Source organism: Ixodes scapularis, unplaced genomic scaffold (genome assembly GCF_016920785.2).
Source record: "Ixodes scapularis isolate PalLabHiFi unplaced genomic scaffold, ASM1692078v2 PGA_scaffold2__306_contigs__length_199485367, whole genome shotgun sequence".
In the NCBI taxonomy this organism is placed as follows: domain Eukaryota; kingdom Metazoa; phylum Arthropoda; class Arachnida; order Ixodida; family Ixodidae; genus Ixodes; species Ixodes scapularis.
The window spans coordinates 60729290-60748494 of record NW_024609857.1 but is presented as its reverse complement, the minus strand read 5'-3'; the positions used below and the strand labels follow the sequence as shown (position 1 = coordinate 60748494).

At 50.4% G+C, this 19205-nt stretch overlaps 1 protein-coding gene across 3 annotated transcripts in view; it reads left to right on the top strand.

The window, feature by feature from the left end:
- The window catches only part of LOC8039752 (serine/threonine-protein kinase Warts), an 82423-nt gene extending 63218 nt beyond the window's left edge, over window positions 1-19205 (top strand). For all 3 annotated transcript variants that reach the window (XM_029987502.4, XM_029987501.4, XM_029987500.4), the window contains exons 4-8: window positions 1944-3337; window positions 4442-5147; window positions 6723-6929; window positions 10320-10426; window positions 16110-19205. In XM_029987502.4, coding sequence (XP_029843362.2) covers window positions 1944-3337; window positions 4442-5147; window positions 6723-6929; window positions 10320-10426; window positions 16110-16562 — 2867 coding nt within the window. In that variant the 3' untranslated portion in view covers window positions 16563-19205. The remainder of the gene's footprint in view (window positions 1-1943; window positions 3338-4441; window positions 5148-6722; window positions 6930-10319; window positions 10427-16109) is intronic.

The following is a 19205-nucleotide window of genomic DNA, read 5'->3' as shown; positions in this document are numbered from 1 at the left end:
CCATCAAGATTGCCGGTCGTAAAAGCCTATTAATCTGAGCTCGTTCTGAGCGTGTGCTTTTAACAGAGCCCTCAAATATGGCATCCAGGGAATACCCCCATTCTGGATATGAGAGTATAGCCGTTACGACTGGGCCAAACAACCTCTCTTCAGAGTAGCGCTAATGCAGAGCCGTATATGTAGAGAGTTTGGCCATTCGTTGGGAAGTATAGGAGGCAAATGAGGAGGGCGCCATTGGCTGAAAGCGGGCGGGCTGGGCATGTTTTAGGGCGTCTTCACAAATTTGAATGTGGCCAACCAGAAGCCTGAAATGATACCCTGGCAGTGGTCGCGAGAAACAAATTGAATAAGTGCATCAGAGTAACTCATGGTGGCTGAAAATGTGCATGTGGTCTTTCAATTGCGGTCATTTAAAGTCATGGTGGAAGAGTGCGACTAGCAGTATGATTGACATAATCCGTACGCCAGGCGCCGAGGGACAGGAATCAGGCGTCCGAGTGGTCACACTCTGTCAGGGTGAAAACGGAGTTGAGCGGCACATTCGTTTCTTACACCTTTCTGCATGATCATGATCGAAACATCACGTGCACTGTAGTTTCAACCATGAAGAATAACTACTTTTCACTCCTCTGCGCTCCATCAAACCATATACCAACATATACCTATGATTAAAACTGTTTCTCGCTACCACTGCTAGGGGATTCTTTTCGGCTTCTGGTGGCCAAGAGAGCATGTTAAGCCCTCTTTCTGCGTCTGGTGCACGCCCTGGCTCTGCCCGCGTCTCCCATTGACCAGACTCTCTCTATACACGGCTCTGCACTAATGATGTGGATCCATTAAATCCACCTTGTTATTTGCATAAGTTGTCTTGATTAGTCTAACTGGAGCATGTGATATTTATTTTTGGCCCTGAAAATTTGACGAATATTTATTTTCTGCCGCCGGCTGCCATTGCATTTAAATGCACCTGGTCAAAGCAGTAACTTACAGACCCATGCGGAGCTTTGCTATCAGTCTTGAGGCAGTAAGAACCTTTGGACCTTCCCAGGAAGCGTGACTAGCAGTCTGCACATTTCGCGAGGGCAACATTTCACGAGCTTGGGATTCCACGAAAAGGGGAGATCCTGACGAAACGACACGAAGACGTCAACCGCGTTGCCGCCAGCGAGCCCGAGGCAGTAAGCGACAGGAGTGGAGGTGGCATCCCAGGGTGACCGTTTTGGCTGTGGGAGCTCTGCCAGACAGGCACTGAGTCACTTGGCAGAGACAGAGCCGCCCAGAGAAAAGAGAAAAATTTGTCCGAGCTCGCGAGACACCACGCTCGGCTGTCCTGAGGGGACTCTTGAGCGGCACGACCAAACGAGCGTTTGTTTGGACGTGGCGGGGAGATGGCCGCTTCTGCTTCCTCGGCGCTTCCCTGGACAGGTCGGCCTTCGGGGAGACCCGTCTATTTATACCCGGCGCCCGGTCAGCCTTCGTCGAGTCCCACATGGTCACTGGCGGCGTGAGATCTGCCGGGTATTCCACTCCTTTTCCCCTTTCGCCGGATTAGTGGTGGAAGTCGACGCGTTGGCAAGTATCTCAGAAATTCTAGGATCTGCACTAGCGCTCATGCCCGGCCGGGACTCTATGGAAGTGTGCCAGGGTATGGAATGTTAACCCCTCCCTGGGGAGCTCTCGTGTCCGAGTAACAACGGGACTTCCTTGCTTTCATGCTCTTCAAGAAGCCCCCACAAATTCATGTAGGTAGCACATTTCCTCGCGCACGTTTAGTATATAGGACGATCTGTCATGGGAAGCTAAAACCTACCGTACCTTGAGCACGTGTTGAAATGCAATCCAGATTTCCTTGGCAAAAGCCGTCGCCCGACTGTCTTCCTCTCTTACACACGCCGAAGGGATGGATTTGTGCGCATGTATGACGTGAGGATGTTACTCTGCAGGCAAACTGACGATGAAGGCACTGCGCAAGGGAAGCCAGGACGGCGTGCCCCTCTGGGAACGGTCCATCCTGGAGGCCAGCGTAGGGTCCTCCTCGTCAGTGCGCTCCGACAGCCCTGTGGGGGCCCTGCCGAGAGGGGGTCCCCTCGCCTCGCACCCAGACTTTCCTCCGAGCGAGCCCCCTCCTCCTCCGCCCCCGCCGAGGGGCATCCACACCAACCACTCGCTGCTCAAGCAGACCCGGGCCCCCTCCTCGGTCGGGGGCTACAGCAGCAACTCGTCTAGTTCGGCCCCCGCCAAGGGCTCGAGCCCAGTGCCCCAGGGACTTCTGGGCGGCCGCCTGCTCTACCCGGGGGCCGCGCCCCCACCCCCGTACCCGGCCAGCCTCTCCTCTGCACCCTCGTATGCGGCCTCCTCGAGCTCGGGGGGCCGCCAGAGCCCCGCCAACACGGTCAGCAGCAGCAGCGAGTACTCGGTGCCCTCCGGCCAGAAGCGGACGCCTCCCCCCGCCTACACGCCGCCCCCCCTGCCCCAGTCGCCGCAACCCCCCGGCGGCCCCGCGCCCCCCCGGCCGTTGCCGCTGCAGGCGTGGTCGGCCCGGCAGGCCAAGTCCCAGTCGCCGGTCATCATGCAGTCCGTGAAGAGCACGCAGGTGCAGAAGCCCGTGCTGCAGACGGCCATCGCACCCACCGCACCCATGGCGCAGACCCCCTACGGCTTTCCTCCATCCCCCGCGCCGAGTCCTGCGCAGGCCTTCTCGGTGGCGTCGTCACGTCCCCACGAGCCCCCCCCGTACCCGAGCCAGGTGACGCCCTCGCAGTGCTACCCCGTGGCGCCGACGGGGGTTGCCCAGCCCCCCTCGTATGCCCTGCACCAGCACCAGAATGGGGCCAGCCTTCCCCCGCCGCCGTACGCAGCGCTCCTGCAAGGCAGGCAGGAGCCCCCCGCAGTCGTGCCCACGACGGAGCCCCCCAGCTACGCCTCTTCGGTGGTGGCGCTAGCCGTGCAGCGGGCCGCCGGGCTTGGCAAGCAGCCCGCGCCGGTCCACTCCAACGCGCCGTCGGCCGGTGGCCGGCTTGCGGTCGCGACCACCGCCGCCACGACATCGGACCTTGTGACGACGGTGGCGAGCATCTGCTCGTCGCAGGTGTCTGCCCTCCAGGGCATCGCGAGTGCGGGGCCGCGCAAGGCGTCGCCCGTGGCCACGGACACGGCCAGCTCGGCCTCGCGTTCGGAGTCGCCAGTGTCGTTTGTGTCGGTGACGTCGGCCTCCTCGCCTTCGACGCAGTCGGACTCCACACACGACTCCGGCCGGGGAAAGACGACCCACCAGTCTCCGATCCCTGTGCGGCGAGCGTGGCCTAAGGAGAAGGAGGAGGAGCGGCGTGCTTCCAAGGTGGGTGTTCGGCACAACTTTGAGAGGCTCTAGCTTCCGTAGCAACCCAAACAAAGATATTAGAAACAGGCTGTCTTGTTTGAAAAATGCACGACTAGCGGAGAAAAGTTTTCCTTCTTTAGCTTGTAACTTAATTTCTGCTTGGTGAGTCAAGAATGAAGCTGGGAAGTGAGGCAAGACCTAAACATTGCTGGTGTTACTCTGGAATCCCTGGTAACATCCGCCTCATTGCAGTGAGTTGCTTTATGGAATAAAAGGGGTATATCGGTGAGCCATTTGCCATTTAGTGTATTTTTTCTGTAGACTATAAAAAGCTCATTTGTCGACCTTCAGAATTCCTACATAAAGGTAATTTGGCCAAACAGCCATAGCCATGGAAAATTTGAACGCATTACTTCTTGATACTCTTTTTTCTAAGCGTATGTATGGTGCTGCTCTATACAGTTAGTGCAAACATGACTTTGACACTTTCATATTTTCCCACTGCAAAACACAAAGTTTTACCATACCTACCTCCAGTTTGCTCTGCGACAGAGCCACCTTCTATTATACACTAACAGTTTTGATTGGAACCTTCTAGCTGCATGAGGAAAATAAAAACTGGCAGTAGCCTATTTCTGCTAACTATGCTGTGCTCTCTCTCTCTTTATAAAAATCTTCATTCTGCTTCTTCATTGGCAGGTTCCATATGCCAAATCATGTTTGTTTTTAGGAGTTATTTTCATAGCTGTAGAAAACCATTTGGGGACTTTGTAAATGCAATCATGGTAGATGCCTTATTTTTTAATCTTTTGCTTTTACAGTCTCGTTCCATGCAGACACTAAGATATATCTCGTCTCTGTGCTCACGGAACTATACCCCATTCACAGCTAAACTGACGGGGCTCTGGGAGCTACGCGTTTGCCGGACCAATCACCCGCCTCCCTATCATCACGTGACCCCGCCCTCTGTGCATGTTTATGGTGGAGGAGTGATCACGTGGCAAAAGATAAAAGGAATGAGCCTGTCACTTTCCATGCACCGTCAGCTTAGCCACAGTGGAGCGTAGCTCGATGCCAGGAAAAAACCCATCGGCTAACCGTCGGCAACATCTGCTTCCTCAGGTGCGCAACTACTCGCCGGCGGCCTACAAGTTCTTCATGGAGCAGCATGTGGAGAATGTGCTAAAGAGCCACCAGCAGCGGCTGCACCGGCGGCAGCAGCTGGAGGCCGAGATGGCCAAAGTGGGGCTCTCGGAGGAGGCCCAGTGGCAGATCCGGCGCATGCTTTACCAGAAGGAGTCCAACTACATCCGGCGCAGTCGGGCCAAGATGGACAAGTCCATGTTCTGCCACCTGAAGCGCATCGGTGTTGGGGCCTTTGGGGAGGTGGCCCTGGTGCGCAAGAAGGACACGGACCACCTGTATGCAATGAAGACGCTGAGCAAGGAGGATGTGCTCAAGCGCAACCAGGTGGCCCACGTCAAGGCGGAGCGGGACATCCTGGCCGAAGCGGACAACGAGTGGGTGGTCAAGTTGTACTACTCCTTCCAGGACGAGGAGAACCTCTACTTCGTGATGGACTACATCCCCGGGGGCGACCTCATGTCCCTGCTCATCAAGGAGGGCGTCTTCCAGGAGCCCCTGGCACGCTTCTACGTGGCCGAGCTGGTGCTGGCCCTGGAGAGTGTCCACAAGCTGGGCTTCATCCACCGGGACATCAAGCCGGACAACGTGCTTATCGACCATGACGGACATATCAAGCTCACAGACTTCGGCCTCTGCACGGGCTTCCGCTGGACCCACAACTCAAAGTACTACCAGAAGAATGGTGGGTGTGCTCGGTATTGGTGCCATCCTCTGAAGGACCCTGCAGCACTGGTTCATCCGCTGCATTAAGCAAACTAACTCGCGGTCCGCTTTCTGTGGCAATCTGAGGAGAGGAGGAAAGCGCGTCTACAGCGGTTGGCGCACCCTCTCCCCTAGCATTGATGGCATTGCCACAGAAAGCCGACTGCGAGTAAAGTGTGCTGGGGTGTGGAGCTGTTTGCTATTCCTGTTTGGTCCTCCTTAAAAGGCCTCTGAAAAGAAAAAAAAAAATTTTTTTTTTAACAATTTATTTGGGACACGTGTCAACAAATTAACTTTTTCACTAAAAAAAAAAATTTTTTTAGAGCAATATTGACGGTGCAAGACAAGATTTAGTTGGCAGTCACCTCCTTTCCACTTGTTTTCTCTCTCAGCATTTCGGGCGCTTGGAGGAGAGGTGGTCATTCCGGAATGACCCGTGACGTCGTAGACTTCGCACGCAGAATTTTAAATAAATTTCTCGCCGTCAATATTGCTCTAAAATTTTTTTTCTTTTCCGCATAAAACTTTTTTATGACACGCATGTCCCAACCAGACTGTTAAAATTTTTTTTTTTTTTTCCTTTCAGAGGTTTTTTATGTTTCCGGGTTTTTTGGAGGTCGTAACTTTTGGTGAAATTCGTAGGTTGTTTATCAAAGCTTATCTTTTATTGCAAATTGTTGGACTTCGCTTCTGTTAAAGCTGGAATTGTCTAAAATTCTGAGCTTATTTTTTTTTTTATTCTAAATTTTTTAGAATTATGAATGAAAACTATCCGTACATAATTGTATTGAAAATTCAGAAAGCCATTTTTAATTTTAAGCAAAACTTTTTAGACATCTGCAGGAACATAGCTCTCACTAATATAACAACATTGCCTCCTCTTCCTCCGTGTGACAAACCAAAACTGAAAACTGTGGCTAGGTTAATCACTTGCTTAGATTTGCATTAACCAGTAATCCTAAGTGGAGGTATGCATGCATAAGGAGGTATGCATGCACAGACCATAGAGACGGGGTGTGTCTGCCTGTCTCTTTATGTGCCTCCCCTTTTTCTCTCAGGTATTTCAGGCTTTAATTGTGATTAGGAAGGAGATAAAGTGGCCTTACCGCTGACCTTGAGCTCTACCAAATCTAAAGTGTCTGGAGCTCTTTTTTGTTTCATCATGACTTTAAATAATGTACTAGTGTTTTGGATAAATCTAAAACAATGGCAATTTTATTGGCGAGTGCTTTTCAATTTTTTTCCAGTTTTGTTAAAAAACACGGAACCCTGGTCACACTTTAGGTTCGGGTTCAGCATCTTCGCCCTAGTTTGTTTCTGGTTCACCTTGAGTGCAAACCGTTTTAGACCAGGTGCGCCTTCAGTGTGTCTCAGCATTAAACTTTTTTCTTTGTCGTTTTTGTTTATTTTTTATATAGCCGTCTCTTGGGAGGAAAAAAATGTAGCATGAGAATACATCTCTCGGAGTTTATAAATGGGTAGCATTTCTGCTTTTACCAACTGGGCCGACAAGGGCGAACCCCGAAGTGACGGGGAAGTGTGCGTGTATGTGCAGGGGAGCATGTGCGTCAGGACTCCATGGAGCCGGATAAGAACTGGTCTAAGGAGTGCCACTGCCCGAGCGGCACCAACGGGGGCTGCAGCAGCAGTGGCGGAGGAAAGCCCCTGGAGAGGAGGCGCAAGAAGGAGCATCAGCGCTGCCTCGCCCAGTCCCTGGTGGGCACGCCAAACTACATCGCCCCGGAGGTGCTGGCCAGGCACGGTGAGTGGGCCCCCGCTGTGCTTGGGGTCGTTACTCCTGGGACGTCAAGAGGCGTGGGAATTGGTGCATGTTTCTCCCTTATTTATACCGATATGTGGCACAATCTTAAGCAGAATTTTCGCAACGCTAAGGCAGCCGGCAGTCGCAATCGTTAGACCCGAACTGGATTCTCCGAGTGCCCTGTGCAGTTAAATCTGTCCAGATTTGCCCTTTTTGGCCACCAGCCGCGGCAACCGGCAACCCACCCCCCCGTTCGCTGCCCTGGGGCTACGACGCCTTCAGTGTTTACGTACGCAATCTTAACCAACAATGCCTGGATACTGAGAAGGCCTGTTTGCTCTCCCCTATGATATTGTGCCAAGGGTCAGGCTGTCGATTTGCTCCCTCTTTGTTATTACATATGCGTGACCTTATTGGCGCAGCCAATAGTGAACCGTGTCCGGGCATGTAGTGTTGTGGTTAGTGCTGTGGAGAGGGAACGGTGCAGAGGCATTTTAGAAGAAGCGGTGATTAAGCGTTTCATCGATGTTTCAAGGAGTGGCGTTGCGGTGGGGGTTGTTCGTAGCAAAGTGCAAAAGAACCGCCTTGCGAGACTTTTGCCGGAAGGGCTCCTATTGCGGAGGGTTAACCCTTATGTCTACGTCTAGGCATTGTACTGGCGCCATAACCTGTCAGCATTTCTCAGTCATGAGGCTGTCCATGGAAATCGAATCATTACAATTTTTTAAAGCAGTAGCTTTATAGGCCCAACCATGCTCAAGGTCATGTCCTATAATGGTTGCAATGCCCGTGGCTGAAGCTCAGGGTCGCGTAACCAAGGTCACGTAAGCGCCGGTTGCGTAAACGCCATTCATATAAGTGCCGGTTGCATAAGCTCGCAAGCATCTGTAGCTGAGGCTGATATGACCTGACATCGTTCTAGAGGTCATCTTTGAGGCCGTCCTGGAGGTCGTTCTTGATGCCGTCCTTTAGGATGTCGTCTTAAACGCTGCCCTCAGCGTCGTCTTAGATGGCATCCTTGAGGTCGTCCTTGATGTTGTCCTAGACGCCGTTTTTGACATGGTCCTCAACGCCGTTCTCGACGTTGTGCTAGAAAGAAGTCGTTATAGAGGTCATCCTAGACGCCTTCCTTGATGTCGTTTTCGACGTTGTCCGAGGCACCGTCCTTGATGTCGTCTTCAGTGTGTGCACCATTTCATCACCATACCACTTCCTTTCCTGATTGTTTTCACTAACGCCGTTCCTGTAAAGCTACCGCATTTCATAGAATGAATGTGGCTGTAATTTTTAGCATAGAATGTGTTTTAACAGCCGATTTCCGTGGAGTTCTGTAACGCATGGCTGTAATGAAAAACCAACATCGAAAAGCTATATGCTTGTAGGGACTCATAAATACTTCTGTCCCCCTGCAGGATTTGAACTCACCACTTGTGATTGTGAGCCAAGTGCTTTGCTGACTGAGCTATTAGGGTCAGTGCTACAGACCACGCACGAACAAGCTCATTTGCGCGACACGTGAATGAGCTTGCGCGTTTTGCGACCTTTCCAGTCACGTAGTGCCATCTCACGGTGTGTATTGGAAATGAAAGCGAATCTTCGGTAGGCGGTACCATTCAAACGTCCTTCTCTCCTTCCCTGGAAGGCCTATCGCACCTTCTGTGCTTACCAGTCTTTGTCAGTATGACCAAGCTTTTTTTTAACAAGGTCGTCCAGCCCTTTCTTTCTTTTCCTCGGTTGATGTTTCCGAGTCTCTTAGATGTTTCCACAGACTGTATGCTGCTGACCAAGGTAGTTTCATCTGAATGGGAAATTTCGATTATTTCACGACTCCCCTTGTCAAGAAGCGGAATATGCTACAGCGTTTTCCTGAAAAAGATTTGCAGTGTTTTCTTCACCGCAGAAATAATATATGCATCACTGAATACTTGGTCTCTGCCCAAAATGTAGGGCTAGTGGTTCGAACCGGATAGCAAAGTTTCAGAACTACCGTAAAATCTCGTAAGGACGCCCCCCCAAAATGAAGAGATAAATGGTGAAAAACATGGGGTGAGTTATCTTTGGGGATGCCACAGCAAAACTTTATCAAAAGTTAATGATAAGCGCCGGGGCACCCGCTACAAACAACGTGATGCGGGAACTGATATTGCGGACACAACAAATTCGCGTTTCACGATGCGATAAACACGCGGGAATTCGCTACAAACTCCTGTGTCACGGGAAAGGATACCGCAAGTGGCCGACGCAGCAGATTCACGTTTCACTGTGTGAAGGACTCGCGGAAACCCACCGAGAACTCGCATCTCACGGGAACGGATACCGCTGATTGCGGACGCAGCACATTCAAGTTTCATGGTGCAATGAAGACGCGGGAACCCGCTACAATCTTGCCTGTCACGGAAACCAATGTCGCGCGTGCATATCGCGGACAAAAACACAAGAATACGCTACGAACTCGCATGTCACAGAAACAAATACCGCAGATCGTGGATGCAACAGAATCGCATTTCACAATGCAATATACACGCGGGAGCAACTTGCGCGTGTTACTTACAGCTAAAAATTGATATCTTGTGCGCAGATCGCGGACAAAAACACGGGAATCCGCTACAGACTCGGGAACAGGTACCACAAAACTCGAATGCAGCAGATTCGCATTTCACAATGCAATATAGACGGTGGGAACAACTAGTGTGTTACGCGAGCGATATCGCACGCAGATCGCAGACAAAAACGCGGGAACCTGCTATGAACTCGCTTCTCGGACACACCGGTACCGCCGATCGCGCCGTTGATGCGCGATTCCCGTCGAACATCGCTTGACGTCCAACGGGAATTGGGGGGTGGGCGATGTTTTGGAATTTTTATGTTACAGACATTTAGCCAGGAAAACGGGATGGGCGATCTCTCGGGAGAGGGCGCCCTTACGGGATTTTACGGTAGCCATTACATTATTCAGAAGTTATAAGCGGTTCTCTGAAACTTTCATTGGGAAAATGGGGCCCATTAAAGGTAGATTGTGCCATTCAGACCCACGTATTTGTGGGCTTCATCGGTTACCATTTCCCCATATAAAATTTCCGAAAATCGCTCAGAACTTTGAAATAAAATAGCGGTTTGTTCTGAAACTTTGGCGCTTGGTCCGGACCGCTGGCGTTACATTTGGACGGAGACCGAGCGTCCTGCGATGCACAGTTCATTTTTTGGGGGGCACTTCCTGTACCATGTTTTTCCTACAACTTGAGATCCAAGATTGCCGTTAACATACGGAGTGCTGCACAGCCAGCCAAGTTACTCGATTGCTGTTTGTTTGCCAGGTCGCTGAGTGGAATCCAAGGGCTGGAATCTGGCTGCTCTGTGTCTAGTGCCTGAAAGAGTGCGTGCCGTTTGCAGGTTACGGGCAGTCCTGCGATTGGTGGAGTGTGGGAGTGATCCTGTACGAGATGCTGGTGGGTCAGCCCCCGTTCCTGGCAAACTCTCCGAGCGAGACCCAGTACAAGGTGAGGAACCCTTCTGCGCCAAGGCTTCGACCGGGGCACCGATCTCAATGCCAAGCTGGACGGTGGTACTTTAACAGAAAATGGTGCCAGATTTCTGTCAAACTATGAAAGAGTCATCTAAATGCTACTGCAATATTTTGGTTCAACACCCAATCCCGCCACCCAGAATTCATCAAAAGAATGAGGTGGGCAATGGTTCGATGTCCTAGTTCCAAAAAGTTTGGAAAAGGCTAGCATATACAAATTTTTGTGGTTGTGCTTGGCACAGCAGGACAGAGGACGCACTGACCTGAAAAGTTATTTTCATGCCCAGATCATTCGTTAAAGAAGGTTTTACTGCTTTGCAAAATAAACTTGTCCTTGCACGCGCTGTTTTCATATTCTCGTTCGGCCAAAAGATGGCCGTCTTTCAGCGGGATGTCCCCCAACTCTAGGAAGGTGCTGAATTGTTAGTTTCTGTTACAGTGTACTAGAATATGGGGTAGTGTTGGGACCTGAACGGCTCGCGTGAGGCACGTGGTTTAGATAGCGACGGGTGTCGACACCAGCGCATTGCTGGTAGGGTGGTAGGGTTGTGCACGTGCACTGCAATAGGTGCTGCAAGGTACAAACGGTTGCGAACATCTCGTGCAATATTCACCAGGCGGGCTGCAGGGACTTTCTGCTATCGTGACAACTGCAGTGCCACGGTTGTTGTCTACACAGGCAGCCTCACAAGCTCCCATTGCCGAGCCAGTCCCAACATTACACCATATTCTAGTACACTGCATTTCTCCTTTGTATTGTCGTGACAGTCTTATAGCAGCGTCTTATATTTGCACATATTTGCAGTTTATGTTCAAACAGTGTGTGGTCGCAACCACGTTCTATCTGTGCTCTCAGTGCCCCTCAGAGGCCTGGACAGCAATCAGATTGGGAAACTGCAGCTTAAACAGGGCGCAAATCGAACAAACATACGTACCCGAGATGGCAGAGACGGATGCAGTGGTTTGCAGACAGCACAAAGCTTCTTTCGGTTATCTCCTTCGCTTATCTTCGTCACGGATGGTCTCCAATCTTGCGGTCCGTGGTCGAAACATTCCAGGAAAATGTTTGTTTGCTGATCTTGCAATCTGCGATTGGGCATTTTGTAGAGGTTGAAAGTTTTTGTTTTACGGAAAGTTTATATTTTGCTCAAAAAGGCTATGTTTGGGCGGTTGGCATTAAATTGGGATATCATGGTACACTTCACTGTCATATGCACATACTTTAAATTACTTAAAGGGGCACTGACAAATCAAATTAAATTATATATTATCAGAAACGACTGAAAACAATGCCTGGACATTACCCTCAAAATTCAAAACTTGGGAACTCAGTATTTGTGAAGTAGAAAAACAATTTCCCAAAGCCGAGTTTGAAGTTGCCGCGCAATCCGCGCCAGTGCAGTGACAACAAATATTGAGTTGTTCTGCAACCCAAGTTTCTCTCGCGCCTGGGAACCTTTCCGACCTGCAGTGTCGTGTTCGCCCGGATCCCGCAAATCAACCGCTCTTCTCTATGCATGCTTGCCTATTGCTGTGAGCAGACCAGGGTGTCTAGTGACCGGAAAAACCGACAAAACCAGGAATTGTCAGGGAAATTTTAATTACCGGGAAAAATCGGGGAATTGTCAGGGATATTGTCCAAAAGCGAGTCTGGTCAGAGAAAATCAGCCCGAAACGCCATCGAGTGCCCTGAGCAAAGGCTTGAGGACTTAGGGGCAGAAAAATAGGCAACGAATTCTGCTTAGAGCAGAGCACTAGCTCTGCTCACGTGATGTAGAGTGTGCTACCCGATGCAAAGGGAACAGCCGATAAATCCAGTCCAAGCCTTGGATTGGATTGGATTGAGGGTTTGAGGGTGCGACACTAAGCTAGATCCAATTAGAGCTACTAGACTTAGTAACAAATGTCAAAGTCGAAGGCCCCAATCTAATAAAGTGTGCATCTGGCGGCCATGCCGCCATGCTGTCATTTGGTTATTGACGTTTGTGGTGGAGTGTCGTGGTTTCATCATGTTTCCGGGAGTGGCCAGTGGCCTCTTCACTGACGATGTCGGCGGCAAGAAAGTGCTCGTTTAATCGGGACTGGAGGAACCCAAATATCTTGGAATATGCAAGTTGGATTAGGCTCGTGCAAAATGATCCTCACAGTGCTCGATGCTCAATGCCTTGTGTTGTAATGGGTCTTGTATATTTAACCGCCTCTACAGTGGTCAGGAAACTTCACCTCAAATTATCAGGGAAAACCTGGAAAAGTTGGGGAATTTCAATATAATAATTTGCTAGACACCCTGGCAGACTATGCTTCACTTTCGAGTTTGAAGTTCTTTTAGGGCCGTTTCAGCAATCTCAAATTCTTTAAAACGCTGTGAGGTCGAAGAAAATGCGCAGTGAACTTTTGGGAACGAGGTGAGGGGTCACGTTGCGCTGGTTCTGCGTGAAAGGCTGCCTCCACGGGGTCACTACCGAAACTATGGTCCACAGACGCCAAACCCAGTTATTTTGACTGTTCTATGATTTCCTCTTCGAGGTCTGGGAGGTTGTTGAGCATCTAAAAAAGAGAACTTTGTCCGATTTCCCGACTCGCCAATCATCCTCAGGCTTACATGTGCCGAGCGCCGGGCGCCGCCATGTTTTACGAGGGAGGAAAAAAAGCCAGAAGGCGACATCACTCCGGACTCTAATTTTCAGTGTTTCGGTGCATTTGCAATTTCTTTAAAAAACATGTTGTACGAATGCCGTTATTAAATATCATAGAAGTGTCGCTTTCAAAGCTTCTAAATTTTATAATTGATTTTGCCACAAATAAAAAGAAGCGAGGAGATGAGAAGAGGGAGAGAAAAACTGCGAAGATAAAAAGGCGCGCGCACGCGTGGGAAAATTTTTCGCATTGGTGGTATTTTTTTTTGCGTCTCTATGACTACAACTTGCATTGTTTTAGACATAAAAAAATATGACCTTTAAGGTGTCAGTGCCCCTTTAATTTTTCGTGACTCGAAAAATATTTAGAAAAGTTGGGCTTGCGAATATATCACTCTACACTAACAGATACATAGAATACTATCACTCAGAAATGTGAAATTGTGTGCCCACTAAATATTTCCAATATCCAACCTTTCCAAAATCCACAAAATATTGAGCTTGTGAAAATGTAGTTATTCACAGTACCTAATCTGTAACATTCCTAAGAATGTTACTAAGAAATTGAGTAAGGAAAGTAAAGAAAAAAAAAGTTCTGGTGGTGTATAGTACTTGACAAAATGGTCATACATACATATATTATGTTTTTAGGTCTGTAAATTGCTGTACTGAGACTCATGTCGTAACTTTCGACGAGAATGCCATTGGTTGTTGCCGTGATCACATCATCTCTCATGCTAGCCAGTTTGAATGAGGTGCAAGGATTCATTTTGACCACTTTGCGCTCTGCGACAATCGTTTCAGTTAAGGGGAATGGGTCCCATTAAATTTAGTGGGATTGGGCGGTTGTAACGCTTACTATCTGTTCTACGTTTTCCCCAGGTTACCCTTGCCCAAAACATATTCTACATTTTAAAAGGGGTACTTTTTTTACCCACCATGTGCGAAGAAGTAAAAGCGATAGGCTGTAGCGTGTTTGAGAACTTCAGGACTCTCACGTCGGTGTACGCACGGCACGGGCGCTCTCATTGGTGGTCGGTGTGGCCGCGATGTCGGTCACGGAAGCCAGCCGTTCCCTCCGCACTCACTCCGGGGACGGAATATGGCCTTGGCATGGCGGCACTATTGGGAAGAGCAAAAGCATAAATTTTCTAAACGTTGTTGAGTGGTAAGGAGGGGGGGTAATGTTGACGTTGAGCAGCGAGGGGAGGGTGGGATGCATGCAGATGAATGAGGTGAAGCTCTGCAAAGAAGGCGAGTTGGAGGGCTTTAGTTTCTAAAGCCCTCCTACATTACGCGTAGCACTTGGATTTTGGCAAAATGGGATTTCCTATGACTTGAGTAATGTTTGAAAACACCAGTTCTGAAGTTATCGTTAGCAGACGACAGGGGAAGATGCTCTGCTGTCACCTCTTCGTCGTATCGCCATTATTGGTGGGTCGTCGGGGCTCTCCTCTTCCTTCTTCGCGCGGTGCGGCCAATGAGAGGACTCAACTTTTCTCTCCTCGCACCGTGATGGGATGGATTTTTTTATCTCTGATGCGATGACAGACAACTACAAAAGCCGACAACGAAATTCTGCACAGTGTCATTCGTAAAGCTATCATTTTAAAACAAACAAAGAATACAAAGAGGCACAAGAGTCAGGCATGGGAACGATTATATATGTGTGCAGCTTTGCTCTCTAAAAAGATGGCATTTGGCATGGCTTCACTCAATTTCTTTTTGTACTGAAGTGAATTAGGATGGGGAACAATGTTGTGGAGAAGGTCATTCCCATCTCTAGGGACACATGGAAAAAATTAAGTGAATGAGGTGACTGAGCTTTGGTGCACATCACGTTTAATGGATGATCCATGTGATAGTTACTTGTGGATATGGCAGAGCATACGATGAATTCGGCTAGAAATCGAGGTATAACTTGTTAATGGGTGGTGATGTAAATAAGGTTTGACGGTGTGGTTAATCATCTAGTACAGTGGTTCTCGACCATCGATGCTTCGCGGACCCCTTGTGGATCGGCGGAGATGATGGAGGACTCCGTTCGTGGTGAGGGGGAGGGAAATGTATATGTTAAATGTAATAATTATTGAATAAATGGATATAACTAAGGGCTAGTGTGAAGTAGACCTCTCTTATTGACATTCCCACGAAACAAATCGCCCGAAAACTGAAACATTTCTTTTTGACCTGAAAAAGTACAACTTTTATTGTCGGGCTTGACTGATGAGGCAGGGCTTCGCGGATCCCTAGACTGCCTTCGCGGACCCCAAAGGGTTCGCGGACCCCCATTTGAGAACCACTGATCTAGTAGAACATATTTCGACTGGTGACACTCGTTTCATACAGATAACTAGAAAAGATAAACCTGGCTGCACAATTTCGAACAGATTCCAATAGACCAATCTCACCAGCTAGTTTGAGTACACCACCGCTTGCACCATGCATCTTGGGAGCTGTAGTCTTTCTGCACACGCAACAACCCCGCTGGAGGTCTGCGCGAGCTGAGCACGAGGCGGCACGAGCTGGCTCGTGAACTGGCGTCTGCCTCCTATGAACTACAGTTATGGCGGCGTCACGCATGCGTAGAATGCTTGGCGAGATCGGTCTATTGGTGACTACTAACAACTTTGGTACGGGTCCTATAATGTGGTAGCATGCTCTAGCTTCAGATGGCTTTATGTTTTCTAGGCAGCTACTTTAAGTTTGATGGTGTTTATCTTAGGTTACGTTTTAGTTGCCTGCAACCAATTAGAGTTTGTTTTACATTACGACGGACTGCAGCAAACGCAATGAGCCATCGGAATCAATCCAGTGCCGTCTGCGAGTCTCGTGACATACAAGAGGGCACAGTGGTACGCGTTCCAGTGCTGGATTGGCCGAAATGACTCGTGATGTCTGTCACAGTCCATCGTAAGGCGAAATGGAGCATAGATAACACAGGTGTTCACCCCCCCCCCCCCCCCCCCCCCCCCCCCTCCGGACCAAAATTGTGGGTCTCACGGTCTGTGCTCCTGGCAGGTCTTGAACTGGGAGAAGACGCTGCAAATCCCCAAGGTGCCCGAGCTGTCCCCGGAGGGCATCGACCTGATCCTGAAGCTGTGCTGCGGGGCGGACAAACGGCTGGGGCGCAACGGGGCCGACGAGATCAAGGCGCACGCGTTCTTTGCCTCGGTCTGCTTTGATGGCAATCTGCGCAAGCAACCGGCCCCCTACGTGCCCAAGATACGTTACGCTGCTGACACGTCCAACTTTGACGCGGTGGATGACCTGGCGCTCGAGAAGCCCGACCCGGCCCCCACGTCGGCGGACAGCAACGGGCGCCACCCGGAGCACGCCTTCTTCGAGTTCACCTTCCGGAGGTTCTTCGACGGCAGCGGCCAGCCCTACCCGGTCGGGGCGGGTTCGGCCGGAGGGGCCGCGCCGGGGCAGGAGGAGGGTGCCGACGGAAGGGGCTCGCCCGTCTACGTGTAAAGTCGCCTCCGCCCGGACGGATGAAAGATCCGACGTCCGTCGTGCTGGAGCCCGCGAAATGGTGCGGGTTCTTCCTCGGCGATTGCGACGGACAGAGACGCGCGTCGACGCAAGCGGACGGCGGGCGCCTCTCGGAACTGTGCCCCTTCCCCGCCGAAGAAACGCCGGGAGCTAGTCGAGGTGTCTCCGACCGTGCTGCAGCGAGCGACGGCGTCGGCGCTGCTTCGTCGCCGTGCAGCTCGATGGATCTCAGCTGGCGACGCACATCGAAACGGACTGACACAACGGACGGTGCGCCAAAGCGTTCGTTCGTCTTTTAGACACAATTTTTTGTTGTCCTAGGCCAAGAAGAAACGGAAAGAGCAAGTCCCGGTTCTCCGCTAGATAGACAGTTTCAATTTCCGCCCGGAGGCGGGTGGGACGTTTCCCGCTGCCTGCGAGTCCTCCGGGAGGGCGCAACGTCGGACTGTGATACCGAAGCGGAGGGGGTGGTACGTGTCGCGTGCACCGCCATGGGACTGACCCGCGTCCCCTCTGCCGCTGCCGTTGTTGCTCGTTGTTCTTTCACTATTATTACCTCTTGTACCATAGCTTCTGAAGGTGCCAGCTACCTCTCCTCGCAAGGAGTTTGACCCTTTCGTGTTATTTATTGATCTGCAAGTTCCGACGAAGCGCGTGTATGTGTCCGTGTTGTCTGTGTGCGTGCGTGTCTGTGTGCGTGCGCTCGGGGAGGGGGGAACCCGCAGTGCCCTCCCCGGTAATTTAAGTTATGGCCCCTCTGCCGTCGCGCGTGCAGGGTCTTTGCCGACCGATTGTCGGACAACGAGCTTGGCGAAACGTGTCCCTGGATGTCCCTCGCTACCCGAGCTTTTTCGCGGCCCATTTACAAAGCCGGCGTGCCTGAGGAGGGCCCGGCCTTTCGTCGATAGCCTTAACCTCGTCTGAAGTTCGAGTCGACGTAGATTTGGCCGCGCGTCCTTCCTTCTTGGACGGCCTTCCTTATTGAAGGTTTGTACGCGCTGCACTCTACCGGCGGCCACTTCTTTCCTACGACGGGTATCATTACGCTCATTTCTCATCAATCATCGAAAGTTTTTCCTCTCCGACAGCACTTGGCAACGGGAGTTTCTTGCTACCATTTGCATTCTGCATTGGTGGTTGTGGTGAAGACTAAATACTACGGCCGAGGTAGATGAAACAATTGCTTCAAAACAAACCGACGAATAAGAACCCAATAAAATATCCTGCCCACACGCTTTCAGAGGTCGCAAAAACGAGACTGTACCCCCCTCTTTCTCTTCCCTTTGAGTAGTGCTCGGTGGTAGTGAGGAACATGGACGTTGCTACGAGACGTGCCGGGGCTCTTTGCAGACGTCTGTTTCTGTCGACTCGTGCCTGTGCAGATGTGCCAAACAGAAAGTGCCCCGTTCCAGTGCCACACTGCTCGAGGGTTGTAGCGTACGTAGGTTCACGTGGCTCATTGGTCGTTTCTCAAAGAGTAGGCGGTCCCGCTCCCCTGCTCCAAATCGGGAGTTGTTGTCGACAAACTTTGTAAGGAATTTTTAAGCCTTGGTGCCTTACCACACATGGCGCAGCTACACGTTTGGACGGGTGCCGTTGTTGGCAGCTTGGGTGCTTCTTTACAGAGCATTGCATGTTTGCAAGACCTCAATTGGTTTTTGTTGCAGCTTGTTCATCAAAGATGAAACCCTTAGCATGGGCACTCCGAGTTAGAACGTCCTAAAATTTCTTCCGTCCGTTGCAGTGTAGATTTTAGAAAGGAGAAACATACTTTTTAATTGCCTTTTAGCGGACTTTTGGAATGGTTCCTCGGAACTGCTTGCAGCACAGAGAACTCGGGGTCGAAGCTGTGGCAATGACCCAAAAACTTTAGGGCAGTGTTGGAATGCCGTACTAGCTTGCATTAATTAAAGAAGGGGGGGTTTAGAAGGGGCGGCGTTCCGACGGGGGAGAGTAACATTGGTAGCGATGTTTACGTCGTAAATATTGATGCGTGCGAGTGTGAATGTCGACCGTTGTTGCTTCTCGAGAGGACTGGTGTGGCTGGAAAGTTGCATTTATGCATGCGGATGTGGATAAAGGAAAGTAAAAAGGACAAAACCCAAGGTGACACATGGAGAGAGAGGGACTACCCTTTCTCTCCTTAGGTTCTTCTCTCCTTTTAGTTGTTTTCTTTAATCTGTCGGCCTCCTTTTTTATTCTTTGTTATGTACATATGTAAATTTGGTTGAATTGCTGTTTGTTTGTTGTCCTTTCCCCCCAGTGACGTCCCTTTGTGTCTCGTACATTTTAGTTCCACCTCTCTTTTTAGAACCGTCTTAGAGCAGTGTACATACGAAAGTAAGGGTAAGGGAATTTCACTTTGGAGAGTTTTTCTTTTCCGGTCGCGCAGCAAGGCAACTGGCTGGGCAGGCGGGACAGACAGCAGGGCGGGCGTTTAGACAAACCAATTTTGTACAGTTTTTGTGTCCCAGTTGTGCTCCTAGCCTCCCGAGTTGTGCTTTTCCCCCCAAGAGTGTCTTCCTCTGTTCTCGCCCATTTCCCTGTTTCTTTTGTTCAAAAGTTTTCAGCTCCCGGCCTGTCTGTGTCAAATAACAATAAATCAAAGATTCTTACAATGAT